Source organism: Trachemys scripta, chromosome 1 (assembly GCF_013100865.1).
Source record: "Trachemys scripta elegans isolate TJP31775 chromosome 1, CAS_Tse_1.0, whole genome shotgun sequence".
NCBI classification, from domain to species: domain Eukaryota; kingdom Metazoa; phylum Chordata; order Testudines; family Emydidae; genus Trachemys; species Trachemys scripta.
The window spans coordinates 118,538,847-118,560,322 of NC_048298.1; the positions used below are offsets into that span (position 1 = coordinate 118,538,847).

General features: G+C 44.1%; 1 protein-coding gene across 4 annotated transcripts in view; it reads right to left on the reverse strand.

Moving 5' to 3' along the window:
• ITPR2 (inositol 1,4,5-trisphosphate receptor type 2) overlaps positions 1–21,476 on the reverse strand; it is a 341,154-nt gene that overhangs the window by 155,957 nt on the left and 163,721 nt on the right. For all 4 annotated transcript variants that reach the window (XM_034782924.1, XM_034782916.1, XM_034782942.1 and 1 more), the window contains exons 32-34: positions 21,224–21,349; positions 15,706–15,834; positions 14,957–15,077 (exon numbers count right to left, since the gene is read on the reverse strand). In XM_034782924.1, coding sequence (XP_034638815.1) covers positions 14,957–15,077; positions 15,706–15,834; positions 21,224–21,349 — 376 coding nt within the window. The remainder of the gene's footprint in view (positions 1–14,956; positions 15,078–15,705; positions 15,835–21,223; positions 21,350–21,476) is intronic.

Here is a 21,476-nt window from a genome sequence, read left to right on the forward strand (position 1 = left end):
GTGGAATGTTTGAGGTTCAACAAGTAATGTCAGGTAGACACAGCGACAATAGGAGGCAGATTTGCTGACATGTGCTTGAAAAGTTAGGAATCACTCCCTTGCTGCCTATTAGTTTTATTTATGACTTTACTTAATTTCCATAGCACAGTGTTATCCTTAATAAATGTCTGAGCAACAGAAAAAATATTCTAGATTGCTAGTGTTCTTCAGGTAAATAAACCAGTAACTAAAAGCTGCCTGTTTTTCTTATTACACCAGCATTGCCTTTGGTACTTAAAACCTGAGTGAGCAATTCTGAAGTGTTTGATTCCTTTGATACTCAAGGTGTTCCCAAAGCATTTTGTAATAAGATTAATGTTTTCTAGCATAGTTAGCACACATTACTGAGAGATAGAACGTGGTCCTGATCCAGCAAAGCATTTAAACACATGTACAGCTTTGATCATGCGAGAAGTACCACTGGGCCTGATCCAAACCCCACTGAAGTCAGTGGGAGTGTTTCTGTTGACTTCAGTGCGTATGCATCAGCCTCAAAAGTACTACATACATGCTTAAAGTTATGCAGGCATTTAAATGCTTTATTGTATCAGGGTATATGTTGTTGTAGCGGGGTGGTCACCTCGCTCCTGCCCGGAGGGGTAAAAGCAGCCTTGGAGAGGGCCGGGGCTGAGAGAAAAACCTAGGCTGATTGGGAAAGTAGCCTAAGCTGGGGCCATGCCCCAATCAGGTCACAGCTGGCCTAATAAAGGGGCTGCTAGGCTGGAGCTAAGTCAGTCTCTCTCTAGCTGTTGAGAGGGAGGGGATTGGCTGCTGAGCAAGGTACCCAGAGTGGAGCAGGACTGGGGGAAGGCCAGAGGGGCTGGGGAGCTCCAGCCTGGAAAACCCCCAGGCTGCAGGCCTTGCTAAAGGCCAGAAAAGGTACTGGGGTTGCAGAGGGCAGCCCATGGGTAGGCAGAGGCAGCAGGTCCAAACCTTCCTTGCCAATTATACTGCAGTCCGCCCCAGTGAGCGGGGGCTAGATGGTAACTGGCAGTAGCCCAAGACTGAGGCAAGGTGGGGATAATGGGTTGGGGGTTCCCTGGGGAGGGGAGACCCAGAGAGACTGTGGTGTACTGAGAGAAGGGGCACCAGGGTCCAGGAGGGACACCAGGGCCAGCGGCAAGCAAGACATTGCCCAGCAGAGGGCACTCCGGACCTGGACAAGAGCTAATTCCCAGGACGACCAGCAGGAGGCGCCGCACTGGTGAGTCATCGCCCCGTTACCGTTGGCAAGGACAATGCATCTCTGAAGACCAACAGGGACCTCCCCCTCTCCCCAAGTACTGTACTGCAATGCCAGCACTTGGAATAAACCCAAATCCTGGTATGGAACTGAACTAATGATATTCTGGACTAGAGCAAGATTGCTCTACCTTCCACATCCCCAATGCTGCAGTGGAACTTATTAGTGCCGAGACCCATTGATTTCAATAGGACTCTGCAAGGCTCCACACTAGCATATCCCAATGCCTAACCCGTGCTTGCGCCTGGAGCACAGGCAGCTGAGCCAAACTGGTGCAGGAGGTGCAGCTCCCCTTGAATAGACTTGCATCTCTGGTAGACACTTTCCTTAAAAGAGAGTTTGCCTTGGGGAATTAAGAAGTGGTGTTGTGCCAAATATGGGAAGATGCATTTCCCAGCAGTTGCACAACCCACTCATCGCCAGTGTCAAGAGAAGCTGCTTTCACATGGCAGCCCAGTTTGCCCCCCACCCCCAACTTCTATTTGTTTGGAGAAGGGGTACGTGGTTATTAAGAGAAAAGCACAATGTATGACTGGCCATTATTTGTAGTTATTGTTTCTGCATGTTGTTCTACCTGGATTATTTTTCCCTCTCATGTCAATCATTGGAAAGTTATGGGATAATGCTAATTTGCACTTAAATATTAGGTATGCAGAATTCCAATATACCTGAGACTATATTAACAGCGGAGCATGTGGTGCGGGAACCCCTGTACTTCTACATCCCCACAGATATTATTTGAAGTTAACAACTTCCATCAGTGTCTGAATAGCAGTCAAGGGCTATGATTGTTCAAAGAGTCGCAGCTAATTAAAACTATCACAAAGAAAACCAGAAAAAAAATGCTCCTTTGTTTTGAACAGTTCTTATATGTATAATTCCATTTGTAATTAAGAGTTGCATTGATTGTCAAAGGGCATTGTTGAAATCTAAGCTATAAACAAAGGCTTTGTCTTCTTATTTCCTTGCAGCTTGTAGAAAGTTTATCTTTCATTTGTTTCACATTTCATTATTTAAAACAACATGAAACATATTTTTACATTTTGGAAAGCTGACGAACAAATGTGAACATAAATATTTATTTTTAATTTAGGTGTTGTAGGCTGCTTTCCTCTTCAAAATGTGTCAATCTCCCTTAAAGTATGAAAATGAAATATTTAAAAGCATGTTTGTTTTTGCTCCACTTTGGAATACTTTTGGAAAACAGACAAACAACTTGCAAACCAGGGTCAGAATCAAAAGAAGATGAGGCCAGAAACTGATTAAATCCTGCCCTTGGGGTGACTGATGTGCAGTGTGGGGAAAGGATGCAATCGATTGTGTGACTGCACAAGCAGCTTGGTATGTCACTTGTGTACACAGCCACAATCCCATCACAGTGGACTAGAACATATGCTCATCTAGAGTGTAATTCACTCTTGTGCAGAGGGTCAGCATAGGCCTAGATACCACCGCAGTCCCACTTCTGCACCAGGCTGAATTTCACCTCTAATAACTCGGGGGGTGCTTCACTGTCTGAGGAAGCATGGTTTGCTGGGAAAAAGATGCGACTAGCTCCCAGGCTGGTGCGCACACATATACTCCCACTAGCACCGTGGTTCTCTACCAGGGTCTTGGGGTCCCCTGGGGAGCTGCAAGCAGGTATCCGGGGGGCCTCCAAGCACGGCCAGTGTTAGACTAGCTGGGGCCCAGGGCAGAAAGCCAAAGCCCCACCGCATGGGGCTGAAGTCCAGGGCCCTGAGCCCTGCCAACCAGGGCTGAAGCCAAAGCCTGACCAATGTAGCTTCATGGGAGCCCCTGTGGCATGAGACCCCAGGCAATTGTCCTGCCCTAACTCCAACCTGGCTTTTATATGCAGAAAACCAATTACTGTGGCACTGATGGCTGTGGAGTTTTTAATAGCAGGAAGGGGAGGGGCTTAGAAAGAAAAAGGTTGAGAACCCCTGCACCAGTGCACACACATTCCCACTAGCAACAAACACAGTCCAGCACCAAGACCAATGAATAAATGGTGCCAGCTGAAAAAAGTGACGCTGACAATGCATTTAGCTAGGCCAACATGTAAAAATTCTGGAATGGTTTCTTGTGAACTCAATGCACCAGTTTCTCTGCTCCCTTCAACGTGCAAACTGCTTGGATATACAGGCAGAATGGGACCCAAAATAAAGAGTGAGCATTACATTCATATAAGCAATAGCTAAATTCAGGTCCCACGTGCAGGTGGGCGAAGTGAGGGTTTTTTTACCCATGAAAGCTTATGCCCAAATAAATTTGTTAGTCTTTAAGGTGCTACTGGACTCCTTGTTGTTTTTGAAGTCAAAAGAGCACTCTGTACTCACTAGCAACAGGACTAAACCTGGCCTGGAAGCCGGGTGTCTATATTTGAAAAATATTATGTACATGTAAGTTCTTTCACAGAACCATAGAAATTGGAATTAGACCAGGCCTATCACAGTAGGACACCTATTCCATTCCCCTGCTGGTGAAGGACTGTTCTTCCACTACACAGTCTTGTTTACGTCTACATCCAATTTAATTTTCAGAATTTTCCTGGACGGCGCTCTCACCATTGACTTCCCTAGGAAGATTATTCCTCAGACTAAAAACTCTCACTGTTAGGAGGTTTTTATCTCATTATCTTTTACAGTAATTATACCCCCTTGTACCACCCTAAACATTCCCGCTCCCTCATTACCAGTACCTACGGGTGTAAACAGACAGCTATTGTGTTCTCCCACCCAGCCCTGTTCCCACTTAACTGAGCAATACATATTTAGTTCAATTAATCTCGCTTCATAAATCAGTCCCACCAGCTCCTTAATCATTTACTGACTGCTTAATAAATAAATCTGGTTGGAAAGACGTTGATGGTAGCAACAGTAGGAAGTTTTTACAGGAAATAAAAGCTTTGTGTAGACAATGCACAAGGCTGCCAATCTAGTACCTTTCATTGGCAGCACATATATTTTTCTTCCAGCTGAAAACTTAAGTTAAAATATTTATCATTCCACAAAAAGATCATCATTGTATTTTTCTTGCAATTAGGGAAACACAAACAGTTAAAATAGAATAAAATATGTGCTTTGTCTGAAATGTATTCTCCCTGCTGTCAGAAATGTAACAATATTATAATCATTTGATTTGAACTAAAAAAAATTGAAAATGGAACATGAGTTTTCTTCCTTCTCCATTTTGTGAAAAACTCAAGTGGGAAGTAAAATGAAGTCTGCTGAGGTGAAGGAATTATTTTAGGACAGTCCATCTGTATGGGTATTAACACACAAATAATCATTTCAAAAAGAGACAATAATATCGAGCCTAGATTCCAAGTTTAATGTTTCCTATTTGTAACTTTTTATGGTAGAAGGAAAACACCTTACAGCACATGTATGCAAACCTTACAGGTTTTCCCCAGATGCTATATACCATTATAGTGGAATAGCAGTGAGCTGAAATAGCATTCTTATAATTAGCATCCACTGCTCCAATAGGATGGGAATTGGAATTCTCTTTGTTTCTCTCATACAGCATCTTACCACCTATTGTCCTAGAATCTGAGTTGGTAATGACTGACATCACTTGGCTTAGAAGTGCTAAAGAAATAGACCAGAAGATTTTTTTGACCTCCGCTATTGTGAAGCAATAAAATGTAGGGACTGATCCTGCCACTGCTTGCTCGTGTGAGTAATCCCATTTATTTCAGTCACGATGGTAATGGTAAAGTCATGCTCCTGCTACTGAAAGGTCCTTCACACAGCGTTCTCTATCTGAGATGTAGACAAAATGCATACAAGGAATATGGCATGAAACCTTTACAATAAAAAGCTATAACGAGGACCTTTATAAATAGATTAGCAGACATCCTGTGTGCAATGCAAAATTGCTGTATAAAAAGCCTCTAGAGCGAATATCTTTGATTCCTTGCGGGTGGAGAAATACAGAACAATGCTAATAGATACTTTATAGAAAATGGGGATAATATATTCAGGTTTAGCCAGCATGTAATTCAATATATTGCAGTTCTTTGATCTCGTAGCAGCAGAAAAAGCATGTGTTGGAGTATGATGCACTAACAGGCATTGCTTAACTAAGCAGCAATGCCGGCTATTTGAAAGGGACCCTGGAACATTGTTTAGCTTGGAAACTAAGAGTCTGATCCCACACCATTAAATCAATGTGGGTTTTGCCACTAAGTTCAATGGGAGCTCTATTGGGCTCTATTACCCAGACATGCTTTTCTTTACCTGAGTAAATCGGCACACGACTGGGTTGTGGAACATGAGAAAACGGTAACCAGAAAGTGGATGCCTACTGCCCAGTCCCTTTGGCGTGAGGATGGGTGACATCTTGCAACGTTACCACGTGGAAAAACGGATATTTCACAAGATTTTTTTTTTTTTTTTTTTGCATTTTAAACAGAGTCAGGACTGGCCTCAAGCCCTCCAGATTTTTTAGGGCAGGTGTTCCCAAACTGTGGTATGCATATCCATAATAGTCTACTCAGATGAAGCTTTAAAACTGTGTGGGAATTTGTTATATAAAATACGGTAGTTAATTTACTTCAAGATGTGCCAATGAGAACACGGATACACAGAGCCCTCACCTCCAATCACTGTGCAGAGCGGGTTCAGTTGCCCAGCAACTGTCCAGTCTAACTGACCTCAAAACGTAGGGCGGTTTTCGGCTGTATATGGTGCACTATAACTGTATGCGACAGTGAAATACAGGTGGCGTTAAGAAGCGCACACAAAGTATCAGTGGTGAGAAGGGTAGAGCCTGAGAAAGGTCTGCAAAAGGAGACCAGTCCCTACAGCTTCTTTCTGAACTGAAAGCAGGTAAATCTGAAGTGTCACGAGAGGAGGTTTTGGAATTAATTGATAAACTTAACATTAACAAGTCACCGTGACCAGATGGCATTCACCCAAGAGTTCTGAAAGAACTCAAATGTGAAGTTGCGGAACTGTTAACTAAGGTTTGTAACCTGCCCTTTAAATCCGCTTCTGTACCCAATGACTGGAAGTTAGCTAATGTAACGCCAATATTTAAAAAAGGCTCTAGAGATGATCCCGGCAATTACAGATCGGTAAGTCTAACGTCTGTACAAGGCAAATTAGTCGAAACAATAGTTAAGAATAAAATTGTCCGACACAAAGAAAAACAAAACTGTTGAGCAATAGTCAACATGGTTCCTGTAAAGGGAAATCGTGTCTTACTAATCTATTAGAATTCTTTGAAGGGGTCAACAAACATGTGGACAAGGGGGATCCAGTGGACATAGTGTACTTAGATTTCCAGAAAGCCTTTGACAAGGTCCCTCGCCAAAGGCTCCTATGTAAATTAAGCTGCCATGGGATAAAAGGGAAGGTCCTTTCATGGATTGAGAACTGGTTAAAAGACAGGGAACAAAGGGTAGGAATTAATGGTAAATTCTCAGACTGGAGAGGGGTAACTAGTGGTGTTCCCCAAGGGTCAGTCCTCGGACCAATCCTATTCAACTTATTCATAAATGATCTGGAGAAAGGGATAAACAGTGAGGTGGCAAAGTTTGCAGATGATACTAAACTGCTAAAGATAGTTAAGACCAAAGCAGACTGTGAAGAACTTCAAAAAGATCTCACAAAACTAAGCGATTGGGCAACAAAATGGCAAATGAAATTTAATGTGGATAAATGTAAAGTAATGCACATTGGAAAAAATAACCCCAACTATACATACAATATGATGAGGGCTAATTTAGCTACAACAAGTCAGGAAAAAGATCTTGGAGTCATCGTGGATAGTTCTCTGAAAATGTCCACGCAGAGGTGGTCAAAAAGCAAACAGGATGTTAGGAATCATTAAAAAAGGGATAGAGAATAAGACTGAGACTATATTATTGCCTTATATAAATCGACGGTACGCCCTCATCTCGAATACTGCATACAGATGTGGTCTCCTCATCTCAAAAAAGATATACTGGCACTAGAAAAGGTTCAGAAAAGGGCAACAAAAATGATTAAGGGTTTGGAACGGGTCCCATATGAGGAGAGATTAAAGAGGCTAGGACTCTTCAGCTTGGAAAAGAGGAGACTAAGGGGGGATATGATAGAGGTATATAAAATCATGAGTGATGTGGAGAAAGTGGATAAGGAAAAGTTATTTACTTATTCCCATAATACAAGAACTAGGGGTCATCAAATGAAATTAATAGGCAGCAGGTTTAAAACAAATAAAAGGAAGTTCTTCTTCACACAGCGCACAGTCAACTTGTGGAACTCCTTACCTGAGGAGGTTGTGAAGGCTAGGACTATAACAGAGTTTAAAAGAGAACTGGATAAATTCATGGTGGTTAAGTCCATTAATGGCTATTAGCCAGGACGGGTAAGGAATGGTGTCCCTAGCCTCTGTCTGTCAGAGGGTGGAGATGGATGGCAGGAGAGAGATCACTTGATCATTGCCTGTTAGGTTCACTCCCTCTGGGGCACCTGGCAGCAGACAGGATACTGGGCTAGGATGGACCTTTGGTCTGACCCGGTACGGCCGTTCTTATGTTCTTATGAGACAAAAGTAGTAAGTGAAGCCTGAAACTCTTATGAAGTTTTTTCCTGGTAGTCAAGAGGAGTTGAAGTCTAAGAGCAATAAGAAATTAGCTTTTGCACCTTGCCTTTTGTTGGCCTGGAAGATCACATACATTCCTGCAGTGCTCATAAGACGACAGATGCAATGATCTTAAACTCTTAAGGCAATACTTACATCCACCTGCCAGCACTGAGCAGAATGTACATTTCTTAAACTTACTCTGAAACAGGGCTTTTAAAAGTGTATAATCACATGGATCTTTGATATCCTGGGAACTCTGTGTATGATCTTTGTACCTGCTGGGATTCATTTCTGAACCCAGGGCTACCACAAAAGGAAATAAATAAAAATTATGTTTGTTCATTCAATGCTACACTACATTTATTTTCCAGCAAAAACTTCTGGTCCCTGCTATAAATCAGCCCAATACACCTTTGGTCTGAAATAGGCAAAATCTTTTCAGAGTTTTCAGAAAAACCATGCTGTGAAACATGAAGGTCCTAACAGTCAAACACTCAATTAAGGAAAGAAAAAAAAAAAAAAACAGATAGGAGAGTGCTCACATATCTAGCCTAAAGTCAAGCCTGGTACAGCTATTTGTATTAACGAAGAAATCTTTATCTTATCTCCTCATGTGGACATGCAGCAGAATTTTGTGCTTGATGGAGCAGCATACAGGAAGAGGAGTACAATATACATTATCACTAGGGATCAGATTTTCAAATGTGCTCAACAACTGCATCTGGGGGACAGATTTTCCTAAAGAGTTCAAGCTCCTATCTAGGCAACAAAATAAGCACCACAATGGACGCTTCTGAGTACCAAGCATTATGAAGGTGCCTAAGTGGATGCTGAGTTCTTCTGAATATTTGGCTTCAATTGTGGGTGCTGAGCAGTTGGAAAATCTGGCTATGCTTAGCTAAATACTGCAGTGACCTTGTGCAACCCCAGTGGGCCAAATCCTTGATTTACAGGAGTACTTGACATCAGTGGGACTATCCACATGAGTAAAGTATGTAGGATTTGCTCCACTGTCTTCAATGGGATCGTATAGCAATTATGTAAAGGCAGAATTTGGCTCACTTAGCTTCCCTTGCTTAGGCCTGGTCCACACTAACCCCCCATTTCGGACTAAGGTACGCAAATTCAGCTACGTTAATAACGTAGCTGAATTTGAAGTACCTTAGTCCGAACTTACCACAGGTCCAGACGCGGCAGGGAGGCTCCCCCGTCGACGCCGCATACTCTCGCCGAGCTGGAGTACCGGCGTCGACGGCGAGCACTTCCGGGATCGATTTATCATGTCTAGACCAGACGCGATAAATCGATCCCAGAACATTGATTGCCTGCCGCCGGACCCGGAGGTAAGTGTAGACGTACCCCTACACAGCTAGTCCTTCTCCAGTAGGCCAAGTGCTGTCTTCAGCTACCCTCATGCAAACTTACAGCTTTCAATTTGGCTGCGTGGGCTTCAGTTAGCACAGAATCAGACTCACATAGGAAAGGCCAGCAGGATTTAGCACCATGTCTACAACCTCTGCACACAACACTAGGTTTAAATCTTAGCTAAATGTAGATACAGAGCTATTAGTGAAAAGCTCTAATTTTTCCCCACCTTTGCTTTCACTTGTTCACTCCTCATCAAAACTCCTCCTCATCCATCACAATCTTTTAGGTGTGCAAATACAGCAAGATAACAACAATAACAACGCTTTCATGCATATTTTAACTCCCAAAATACTATGTCCCTGCAGATTGGGAAATCGGCACATCATCACCAGACTGTGCCCCTGAACATAGCCCTAAGTCAGGGTCAGCAAGCTTTCAAAGAAGAGCCTTTTTTTGTTTTTGTCTTTGACCAAAATATTTCGAGAGCCACATCACACGCAAAAGCTACTTGTAGAGTTAGAATTTATCAGCTAATAATGATTGAACATATTAAAGTTATTACTACCCACCAATACTTTTAATGTGACTTTTGCCATTTGAATTTGAATATAAAACAGGAGGGAGCTCCAGCCTGGGACACGGGATTGGGATGCAGGAGGAGGTGCGAGGTCTGGGAGGGAGTTTGGGTGCAGGAGGGGGTTCTGACCCGGGGTAGGCGGCTGGGATGCGGGAGAGGGTGCTAGGTGCTGGCTCTGGCTGGGAGGTGCTTACCACAGGTGGCTCCTGCCCGGTGGTGCAGCAGGCTCAGGCAGGCTGCCTGCCTGCCCTGGCCCCACGCTGCTCCCAGAAGCGGCTGGCTGCTGGGCACGTCTCTGTGTGCCCCTGGTGGGGGGGAGGGGGCAGCTCTGCATGCTGCCCCTACCCCCAGCACCATCATCACAGCTCCCATAGGCAAGTTCCTGGCCTATGGAAGCTGCGGGGGTGGTGCTTGTGGGCACGGGCAGCACACAGAGACCCGCTGCTCCCCTCCTCCCAAGGGGCGCACAGAGACCTGCCAGCAGCCAGCCGCTTCCAGGAGTGGCGTGGGGCCAGAGCCCTGCTGTGCTGCCAGCCAGGAGCCACCTGTGGTAAGCGCCTCCCGGCCAGAGCTTGTACCTCACTCCCTCAAAAAATGGCTGCCTGCAAGGGGGCAGCCAAAGAGCCACATGAAGCTCTGGAGCTGCAGGTTGCCGACCCCTGCCCTAAGTAGAAGGTAGTACAGAGATTCCCTGCCCCAGTAGGAGCTGCAGGCAGGATTGTGCTTAAGGAAGCCCCTAAGAAGGATACAGTGTGAGGCTCCTCAGTGGCAGCCCAGCTCCACCCCACAGTAGTAGTATGAGCCATGGCCTCATCTCTTCCCCACCCCTTTGGGTGAAGCTAGCCTTGAGCATCCATTGCCCTTGAAGGTTTGCAAGGGCTTTAGATGCAGTCAGCACATGTGCGAGAAGCCAAAGTATGAGGGAGGTTCTTTGAGCCATCCTCCTCTCCCTCATTAACCAATGCAAGGGTTAGCCCAAATCTGGCCCTCTGTTTTATTGGAGTTCCAGTTTAGAACAGCACAATCTAGCAGGTTATTTTAAATATCTCCATGCAATACAAGATATATGAGAAAACAGAATACAATAGATTACAGTACAATAGAGGAATGTAGGAACTCCACAAGATATGGAAAAAAATCCACCAATTTGAAGAAAAGTCAAGGTCAACCTCACATCTGCTACTTGCAGCACATAAGCCTTCCCGGAAAAAAAAACAAAAGAGAGCCACAGACAAGAGAACACTAAACCTTTTATGTACCCATGTAGATATGAAGTGGCACACTGACTTAAGTGGGCTGGATTTTGACTTTAGGTACAGATCTGAACAACTGGTAACACACTAATCCACGAGGGGACATTATGACACAAAAATCCTTCAGCCCCCTAGTTCCTTCCTTGTTTGCTCCTAGTTCCCAAAGGCAGTAATTTTCTGATGGCCTATACCAGGAGTGCAGGAGGGGAGCAGAGAGGGCTATTGCCATGAGTGAGCATTAGTCATATGAGTTAAGGGTTTGTAGGACTGGGTCCTTTATTTGAAGCTGTAAAATCAGTGGGATAAGGAACAAAGAACATCTTCAACTTTTTAAAAAAGAACAGGAGTACTTGTGGCACCTTAGAGACTAACAATTTTTTCAACTTTTTAAGTTCTCCTGCCAGATGGATCCATAATTAAGCCAGTCTGCACAACAAATAAAAATTGTACGCTGCTAAATTGCTAGACTAATTCACACAAAATGTTAATGAGATGCTTTGGCAAAAGCATTAAATGAAACTACTGTAAAATAACTCTGAAATCTAAATTTAGAGTCAGTTGTTGCAATGTTACAGACGCAGCAAACGTCCAAGAGACCATCTCAGAGTGGTGGGGTTATTTACTATAACTTTTTAAAAAAATTAAAGCAACTATATCTATCAAGCTTCTAACATCATGATTCTGTCCCTCCCACCCCTTCTTATTCATGTTGTCCACAAGTTGTCTAGCTGCTTTCAAAACTACTCCAAGTGTGTAGTGCCACAAAACGCGGTTAGAACAACAGCACTGATTGGACTCGCTTTGGCTGAGCAGATTTCAAAACAGAAAGAATTTGGAAAATGTCAATCAAAATGGCTCATTTTTAGAAAATATCTACATCAAATCATCTTTTTCATGACAAAGTAAAAGTTTTTAAAATACTGTTTTTGTGGAAATTGAATCCTAAAACTGAACCTTTGCCAATATTAGCTAAATATCTGTGACAGTTCTTCTTTAGGATTAAACTCCTACAGAAGAAAAATTAAAGTCTTCTCCTTTGACACAGACAACATGATATTTTAATTCCTTTTAAAATTTCTAATGGTTATGGATTAATTATTTAATAGATTTTTTTTTTCTGGAGCATTTACTTGTTTGGGGCTAGATTGGGGCTACTTTTGTGGGTGAGCATTTATTCACACAAGTAGTCCCATTGGTTTCAAAGTGAGTAAGGGTTGAATACTCTAGCCCTTAATGAATCCCAGCTCAGTACTACTAAATTATGTAGTTGACTTAAGGACCAAATTCTGATTTGGAGTATGTGTACAGGCAGAGCAGTAAGAATCCACTGTACACCTTTAGGCAGGCTACCTGGACCAGTGTTGTGAAAGGGTAAGTAAAGGCACCTGCTTATTCCTTTCCCTGAGCAGGAGAGTAAAGAGTGATCAGTGAAGTTCAGGGTTTGGTTTCAACTCACTGGCCAGAACAACTGAGCTAGCATGAGAGTCAGGCGAGCAATAACTTAACATCTCCCAGGAGCAAAGGAGGGAATGTTGGTTGATTGGTCCACAATTCCTTCCCTGGGATGTTTCCAAGGATGACATAGCTATACACCACCTACTACTACGGGCTGTGCCTTACCACAGAATGGAGTCTACAATGATTATTAGGGCCCTGCCAAATTCATGGTCCATTTTGGTCAATTTCGCTGTCATTGGATTTTAAAAATCGTAAATTTCACGATTTAAGCTATTTAAATCTGAAATTTCACCGTGTTGTAATAATTGTAGAGGTCCTGACTCAAAAAGGAGTTGTGGGAAGGTCTCAAGGTTATTGTAGGGAGTGGGATTTGCAGTACAGCTACCCTTACTTCTGCGTTGCTCCTGGCAGTGGCACTGCCTTCAGAGCTAGGCAGGTGGAGAGTGGCGGCTGCTGGCTGGGAGCCAAGCTCTGAAGGCAGAGTCGCTGCCTGCAGCGGTGCAGAAGTAAGGGTGGCATGGTATAGCAGGGGTTGGCAACCTACAGCACACGTGCCAAACACGGCACGCAAGCTGATTTTGAGTGGCATGCTGCTGCCTGCCACGGTCCAAGCTCCCAGCCCCACTCAGCCGCCCTGCCCACTGCTTTCCCCTGCGGGGGCAGGAGGCAGAAGCTTGGTCCTGCAGCAGCCAAGCTTCCTCCCTCCCCCGCTTCTTCCCCCAGCATGGTGCATTCCTACCCCTCCTCCTCTCCTTCCCTGGCCAATCAGCTGATGGCCCTTGCGAGGGGGAGGGAGAGGAGTGGCAGCATGCTCGCTGCTCCGTAGAGGAGGCAGAGAAGAGGTGGGGATGGGACCTTGGGGAAGGGGGTGGAACAGGGCATATCCCTTCCAGCCCCCTGCCATGAGCCGCTCAGGGCAGGGGACTGGGAGCACCCCAGCCCTCTGCCCTGAACCCCCTCACACACACCCAGCCTTCTGCCCTGCACCTCCACACACACACACCTAGCCCTCTGCCCTGACCCCTGAACTCCCCCCCACACCCAGCCTTCCGCCCTGCACCCCCACACACCCCAGCTCTCTGCCTCGACCCCTGAACCCCCCCCACACACACCCTGCACTCCCACACACCCCCAGACCTGACCCCTGAACCCCCCACACACCCAGCTTTCTGCCCTACACCCCTCACACCCCACTGCCCTCTGCCCTGACCCCTGAACCTCCCCCCACACCCAGCCTTCTCCTCTGCACCCCCACACACACCCCCAGCCCTCTGCCTTGACCCCCCACATATACCCAGCCTTCTGCCCTGAACCTCCCCATGTCCCCACTTCCCTCTGCCCTGAACCCCCTGCCCCGTTATATACAACAATAGTTTAGTTATATAATATAGACTTATAGAGAGAGACCTTCTAAAAAATGATAAAATGTATTACCGGCATGCAAAACCTTAAATTAAAGTGAATAAATGAAGACTCGGCACACCACTTCTGAAAGGTTGCCTACCCCTGTGGTATAGCATTGCCACTCTTTCTTCTGCGCTGCTGGTGGGGCACTTCCTTCAGAGCTGGATGCCTGGTTAACAGCCACCACTCTCCGGCCGCCCAGCTCTTAAGGCAGCACAGAAGTAAGGGTGGCAATACTGCTACCCCCCCTAAAATAACCTTGTGAGCCTTCTGCAACTCCCTTTTGGGTCAAGACCCCCAACTTGAGAAACGCTGGTCTCCCCCGTGAAATCTGTATGGTACAGGATAAAAGCACACAAAAGACCAGATTTTGCCAGGGGGGGAGACGGTCCGTGATGCATTTTTCATGGCCGTGAATTTGGTATTGCCTTAATGATTATGAATGCCTATGATCTGACACAGTTTAAGATCATTTCTGTATGAGAAGATTATGTCATAATGTAATAGCGTAGACGAATACCACCTGCTTCGAATCCAATTCTACTTTCGCTTACACAACTGAACACCACCATTCACCTGAACAACCCCGTTGAATGGGACAGATTCAAATGGGGTATAAGTGAGGGAAGAAATGAGACTTGAAAGTCAGAGCTTCTGAAACTTACATTGTGAAATTCATGGAGGATAGGTGCATCAATGGCTACTAGCCAAGATGGGCAGGGATGGTGTCCCCAGCCTCTGTTTGCAAGAAGCTGGGAATGGGCAACAGGGGATGGATCACTTGATGATTAACTGTTCTGTTCATTCCCTCTGGAGCACCTGGCATTGGCCACTGTCGGAAGACAGGATACTGGGCTAGATGGACCTGTGGTCTGACCCAGTATGGCTGTTCTTATGAAATTATAAACACAATTTTCTAGTATTATCAGTGCCTTGATTTCCAGGATGCTACAACCCAAAAAACAATGGATGGATCACAACTCAGGCTTATTTAAAACACAGTAAAGATTAATTAAATAAAAACTTGGCACATACCCACTTCGGCCAAAGTTTTGATACATGACTCCACTGAGGCTTTCTGTGCAGGGTTCGGCCAGGTACAGTTGTAAATTCTAAAAGCAGACTGAAGCAGTTGAATAAAAACTGGCTGATGTGTCTGAAAACAAAAAGGTAAACAGCTAATTTTAGGGTAATTATAAGGATGATTTTAAGTCTAAGTTATGCACCACATAAATTACATGCATGACTTTTAGCCTCTATACTCAAATTAGAACTCAATTAAACCATCATCACTCTTCAGTACAGGATGCAAAATAAACCAGTTTGGCATTCTTATAGAGTGTGTCAAACCATGCAGTCCTTACTCAATCAAAATTCCCATTGATATTAAACAAAATAGCATACTGCAGGAAAAAATGGGGAGATTTTGGGTTCCAAACACGTGGGAAACTTTCCAACTTGGGCCACAAAGATTTCCTCTTTTAGAAACACAAACAAAAGTGCCCCGATCTTGCAAAGAGATAGTCACGCAAAGGCCCAATGAAGTCACAAAAGTCAGATGTGAAGCTCTGTGGAGAAAGAGTCCTTTGCTGGATCAGGGTCATCAGGAGTACAATTTGTCAAGGGCATATTTACAGGAGGCGTTACACTGTTAGTGCGAATCATGAGGAGTGAGAGAGGAAATAAAGGAGGAAAGAAAGTTGCAGCACTCCCCTCCAGCGAGTGGAAGATGACTCCATTAATGATCTGAATTACATATTTGTTGCAGTCTCCCTTGTTCTTACCTGGAGGCTGGTGCTGTTATCTGAAAACGGAGAACTGAAGAAGCCACTCACAATGTTCATTACTGGTTCAGTGACATACTTCTCCAAAGAGGTGTCTGCATGTTTCCGGTCTGTAGTTGTGTTGCAAACCTACAATGAAAACGAAAATATTAGTTTTTGTTTACTTGTGATCTTTTAACATTTTAAAAGAGAAACACACACAAACAGTATTGATATTTAATCCTTTTTCAAAAATGTTAATTTTTATATTAAACATATAAAATCAAGATACCTACCTTGTGGTCAAGTTGTATTCTGTTTAATTATCTTTGTTCCTGGGAGCTCCACTCCCACCTGATCCCCACCTTTCCTAAACTAGATCCTTCAGTTGAGTTGGCTACTCTTTCCCTCACCATGAAACAAAGGAGTTTGTTGGATAACACTGGTCATTACTGTAGGCCCACACATTACATGCCACCTTACATATCTAGACAGACTCGGGAGGAAAAAGGATCGTTCCTCCAGGTGAGTTGGAGGAGACTTTAGAGAGAGATGGAAAGATAAACCTACTATATTAGAAGAGTGAGAAAGATCTCATATGGTGCTGAATTTGGAGCTGGTTTCAATTATTACAGCCAGATGGGAACGATGGAGCTCCTTCAAAGGAAGAGTTTTAAAAACCAAAACCAAACAAGCAAACAAAAAAGGAAAAGTACGAAGCAAGCACAGCCATAACAAAAGCAAAATCCTATCCGTTCAGTCAGCAGAGGCCAGCAGCAGCCTCCGTAGGAACAAACTGCAAAAACAGTCAAAGACCCACCCACTCTGCCAGGTGAGCTACATGGTAGATTCATCATGTCACAGTGTTAAGTGTAAGATGTGCAAAAGGGAAGGAAGAAGGAGAAGAGGGGAGAGGAGGACACTGGGAGAGGGTTGGAGCTGAACTGAAATACTTCTTAAGGCCAATTAATGGGCTGTAAAAGAATGTGGAATGATTCAACTTCTGTACAGTATCCCAGAAGAAAACATTCTTGTACAACATTCATCATTTTATGCTGCATGTATTTATTATGGTAAAAAAATTTAGGATTTTTTTTGGTGGGGGAGGAGATTTGATAGCTAGGGAACTGAAGAACAGAGAGAGTAAGTGATTTGCTCAATCTCACAGAGAAAAACTCATTGGCAGGGCTAGAAAGAGCATAAAGACCTGTATCCCAGGTCAGGCCATCCATCCTTCTGATTATGCAGTACTGTAGTAGCACATGAACCTCGTAAGCCAGAAACTCTAGCAATATAGTCAGAGGTGTTTAAAGGAAGTTTATGGAGACTTCAAACAGCACCAGTCATTGCTGGAAGATGAACAAGTCACTCACCTAGAGCAGTAACAATGGTTCTTCAAGATGTGTCCCCCTATGGGTGCTCCACTGTAGATGTTGCTTGCATCCTTTTGCTACTGATCAGAGAACTTTGGTAGCAGCATCCGTTCAGTCTGCACATGTGCTGTTTCTCCCTTGTGCTCTGCCACAAGACTGACCAGCACTGCGCAAGCAAACTCTCCTCAGTTCCTTCTCTATTGCAGAATCCATGATAAGAACTCCAAGGTAGAGGGGACGAGGGTGGGTCATGGAGCACCCATGGGGGGGACACATCTCGAAGAACCATCATTACTGCACAAGGTGAGTAACAACTTCTTCAAGTAGCATCCCAATGGGTGGTCCACTCTAGGTGACTCCAGAGCAGTCATGGAAGGCTGGTGCTTTGGAGTTGTCAGCCACTCTCTTAGCTAGGTTTTGAAAAAGTTTAAAAAACCTTCTGCTAAGGACAATGGAGGGGGCATCACTGCCTCATCTGGTGAGGAAGATGAGATGTTGGTCTAAGGTGTAATTTCTTCCTCAATATCAGCCTCCTGTTCCTCCATCACCTCTTGAGGGCACTTCATAGGTTCCTAGTGGGCCATGCTAGAACTTCAGGAGGCACGATGTCTATATGCCTGCCATGGATCCCAATAAGGCCACTTGGATGGTGGCAACCATTGTTGTCCATACCACGGAAGCTGAGAATCAGACTGACAGTACGGCTGAGGAGGTCCAGATTGGTAATGAGCACTATAAGGATCCTGGAAAAGGCTTGCTTGATTGTAATGTATAAGAATAGCAAGGCATGGAGCGCGTGTAGTGTTTTTTCCCCAACAGCAAGAACGGTAATGGTTATGTAGACAGAAAAGCAACAGTAGCTATAGCATAAAACTGAGATAATAAACCCACTAGTGTCAGTAGAGGTGTGACATTTTTCCCACAGCTCTAGTGGAGGTAAACAAAGGTTCAGTTACTAATCAACACTTTTTGAAAAGATCACAGATCTAAATCCATTTGGATGTGCTTCTGCCTTTAATTAAGCTGCATGCCAATTTCTGCTGGAACCAGTAGCTCTGAGGCTCAACATTCAGGATCCCAACAGGAATACAGGGAGCTGCACGGTGCTGGCATGGCAATTTTACCAACTGCCAAAACTAAATTGCAAAATGCTTTGAAGATTTCCCCCTTACTTGTCTAAAAAAGCATTGCTGGAAAGCCATTGAAGGGGTCCATCTTCTTCCATCACAGGTCCCATAACAGAATGGCAATCCTATGATCCACCCCTTATTATCTCCCACCCTTTATTGGATCTTGAATCCAATAACAAAACTGGTCAACATCTCAAATGGAAAAAGAAAGAAATCCAGCCGGAGGATACCACTAGCCATCTTCCACCTTAGCGCTCTCTAATAACACAGACTCACCACTGACAGGCAGTTGTAGCAGCTAAAAGAAAAGCATTTCCCTCCCTCCCTCCCTCCCCCCCCCCAATGGCAGCTCTTTTAGCTCACGGGAACATAGAGAATCAAAGGATTCTTCTTTCTAACTATTTTGAGAGCTGCCATAATATCCTTTCATGAAGCTAAGAGCCTTCTAACAGTCCTGATGGCTACATAAAGCTGATGTATTTGCAACATGTGGACACTGCCTCAGCCCCGAAAAGCAGGTCTCAGCAAATACACTCAACAATCTAGAAAATTTGGTTACCCAGAGGGCCTGGCTGAAGCTTGGAACAGAAGAGCGCATTTTTGACATGCTCTTTTAGCTGATGGGGAAAAAGAAAAGGAGCTACTAACCAGGAAAGGAAAGGAACTAATTAGGCAGCTACCCAGAGGGCTTTGCAGGACAGCAACACAAAAGTGCCCTTTTGCCATTTTTTTTTGGGGTGGGGGGGAAGAGGAGGGGGCACACACACAAAAAAGAATATAGTGACGGTTAGTGGGCTAGGCAGCACAATGCTTTAACAACACACTCACTATTCCCCTCTGAAGATCTGGAGTTTAATTTCTCTTATTAGAGGACAAAATGCAAATGAGCTTGATAGTGCCACGCGTCGTACCTCTATACCATTTGGCACAATTTAACATGATGGGTGGTCTCTGCCCAGGAAAGTCTCTGGGTTGGAGTAGCAGAATGTGTAGAGAAGTGCCTCCCTATATACGTTTGCTTCTATAAAAATGGTCCTATTACAGAGCTAAAACAAAGAGAGGTTTGTGGATGCTGCTACTGGAGGGTCAGAATTGCACCATGTCTGATAAGAGCAACCCCTCTGTGGGAAAGGGATTAAACAGAAGAAAATGCTGCTGGCTGTAAATCAGAGAGGTTAAAGCCCAGAATCCCCTCCAACGAAGTTTCTGATCTTCATTCTCAACTGAGCCTGGATTGCCCAGAAGGGGCCTCACTGTAGGAACAGCTACAGAAACAAGACAGACAGCAGCTGTGTAGGGTTTGCAGAGGTCTCATTACTGATGGCCTTCTCCAAAAGAGAGAAGCACACAGACATGGTCACATTATCCTGTTCCCTGAAATACTTAGCAAAAAAATGAATAAATAAAAATCTATTTGTCTGCTTCACAGAGAGGTGAAGAGACTTGAGCACCTATTGTACTGCACAAATATCTGAACTTATTCTTCTCTAGGCTATAAATCGTGCTACAGGAGTGTGCTATTTTCTGCTGATAGGTTTCAAAGAAACTATTTCATGAGGCACTATTACTTTGGTGTGAAAGCCCACTGCAGAATTCAATTGCGGTTCTTTCACCTCTTTTTTTTTATTTAAACTAAAGAAAACACAAGGAGTGAGAATTTAGTGCCATAAAATGTAAGGGACAAAGCCAGGCCCCCAGTTTAGAGGTGTGCTGTAAAAGCAGAACAGCTCTCACCTCCAAGCAGTTGTTCTGCATCAGGGATTGAATCCAGGGCCTTCAGCACTAAAAGCATGGACCTCTACCACTTAAACTAAAAGAGTAACTCCATTAGCATTAGTTGTAGGCTCTTATACTTATGCGGCTCAATCTCTAGAAAGGGGGCACGTAACACACACTAAACCACTGGGTTACACAAGCTTCCCCATGTCTCTGCTAGTGCATTTTAATCTTCCTAAACTTGCAAAAACACCTGTTAGTCTACCTCCTAGGCCTCTTGTAAGCAGAGACCATCAGTTATGACTATTCTTAATGTACTTAAATGGCAACTACGATGACACCAAGGCTATGTCTACACTAGCGCTTTTGTCAGTAAAATTTTGTCGGTCAGGGGTGTGAAAAAAAACCACCCCGACTGACGTACATTTCACCGACAAAAGTGCCAGTGTGGACAGCATTTTGTCAGCGGTACACACTTTCCTGCCACCATAGATCCACCCCCAATGAGCGGCAGTGGCTTAATTATGCCAACAGAAGAGTTCTCTCCCGCCGGCACAGAGCGGCTACACAGGAGACCTTACAGTGGCACCGCTGTAGTGCTACAGCAGTGCTGCTGTGAGGTCCGTAGTATAGACATAGCCCAGGAACCACCTTTAGGCTCCAAACCTAGGCTTTCACATAATGCTTAGAGTACTAACAGACAGTGTCACATAGCCTGATGCCATAGACTCTTTTAGGCAGTAAGAGCTAGGAGCTTGAAAAAGTGTGGAACTATACTTGCCACTTTTCTCAAGAAGCTGCACATGAAAAAGGGCAGACAGTGATGTCAGTAGGATAAATCAGCTAGCTGAGGTGACCAACCAAGGATATAGTCTCTTGCCCTGTGAGCCCTACCATCCTAAGAGAGCACAGAAGCACCAAGGACAATTGCATTTTTAATGACCCGTATAACGATGCGTAATAAATGCTCCTAGACCCACAGTAATTATGAAATTGATCTTGCTGATATACACTGAGTCTCTCACACCCACAACCAGGCAAATCCAGTTTATACCTTTATCTTAAAAAAATTAAAAGATCTCCAGGGTTCTGATGTGCCTTGTTAAAAGGATGGCAGTGCTTGAGATAAAACAGGTTAAATAATTATAAGAAAACTGTAATCAAAATTATGCACCATTAAAGAAGATTTCATTCATTTCACTGTCTCATCCATTTGAAAATATGGTTAATAGAACATATGAAGTTCAAGCAGAAAAGTTATTGCCCATTCAGCTATCTTAAATGTGCATACTGTAATATGCAATGCATCATAAAACTTACCCTTGCCATATCAACAAGGAAATTCTCAAATAATTTCCAAATGTGGTTACTAGCATAGATTTCCTTCATTTCCACCTCAGTGTCCACATAACAGTGATTAACAAAGTTCACATATGCAATCTTCACCTGTAAGAGCAGCAAATATAAAAAACCTCATGAAAATGTGACAATGAAAGCCATCAGCGTGTAAAATGTTTGAATGCAACTGTAATTTGACTTCCTTTTGCATATGCATTATGACACACTTGCCCAA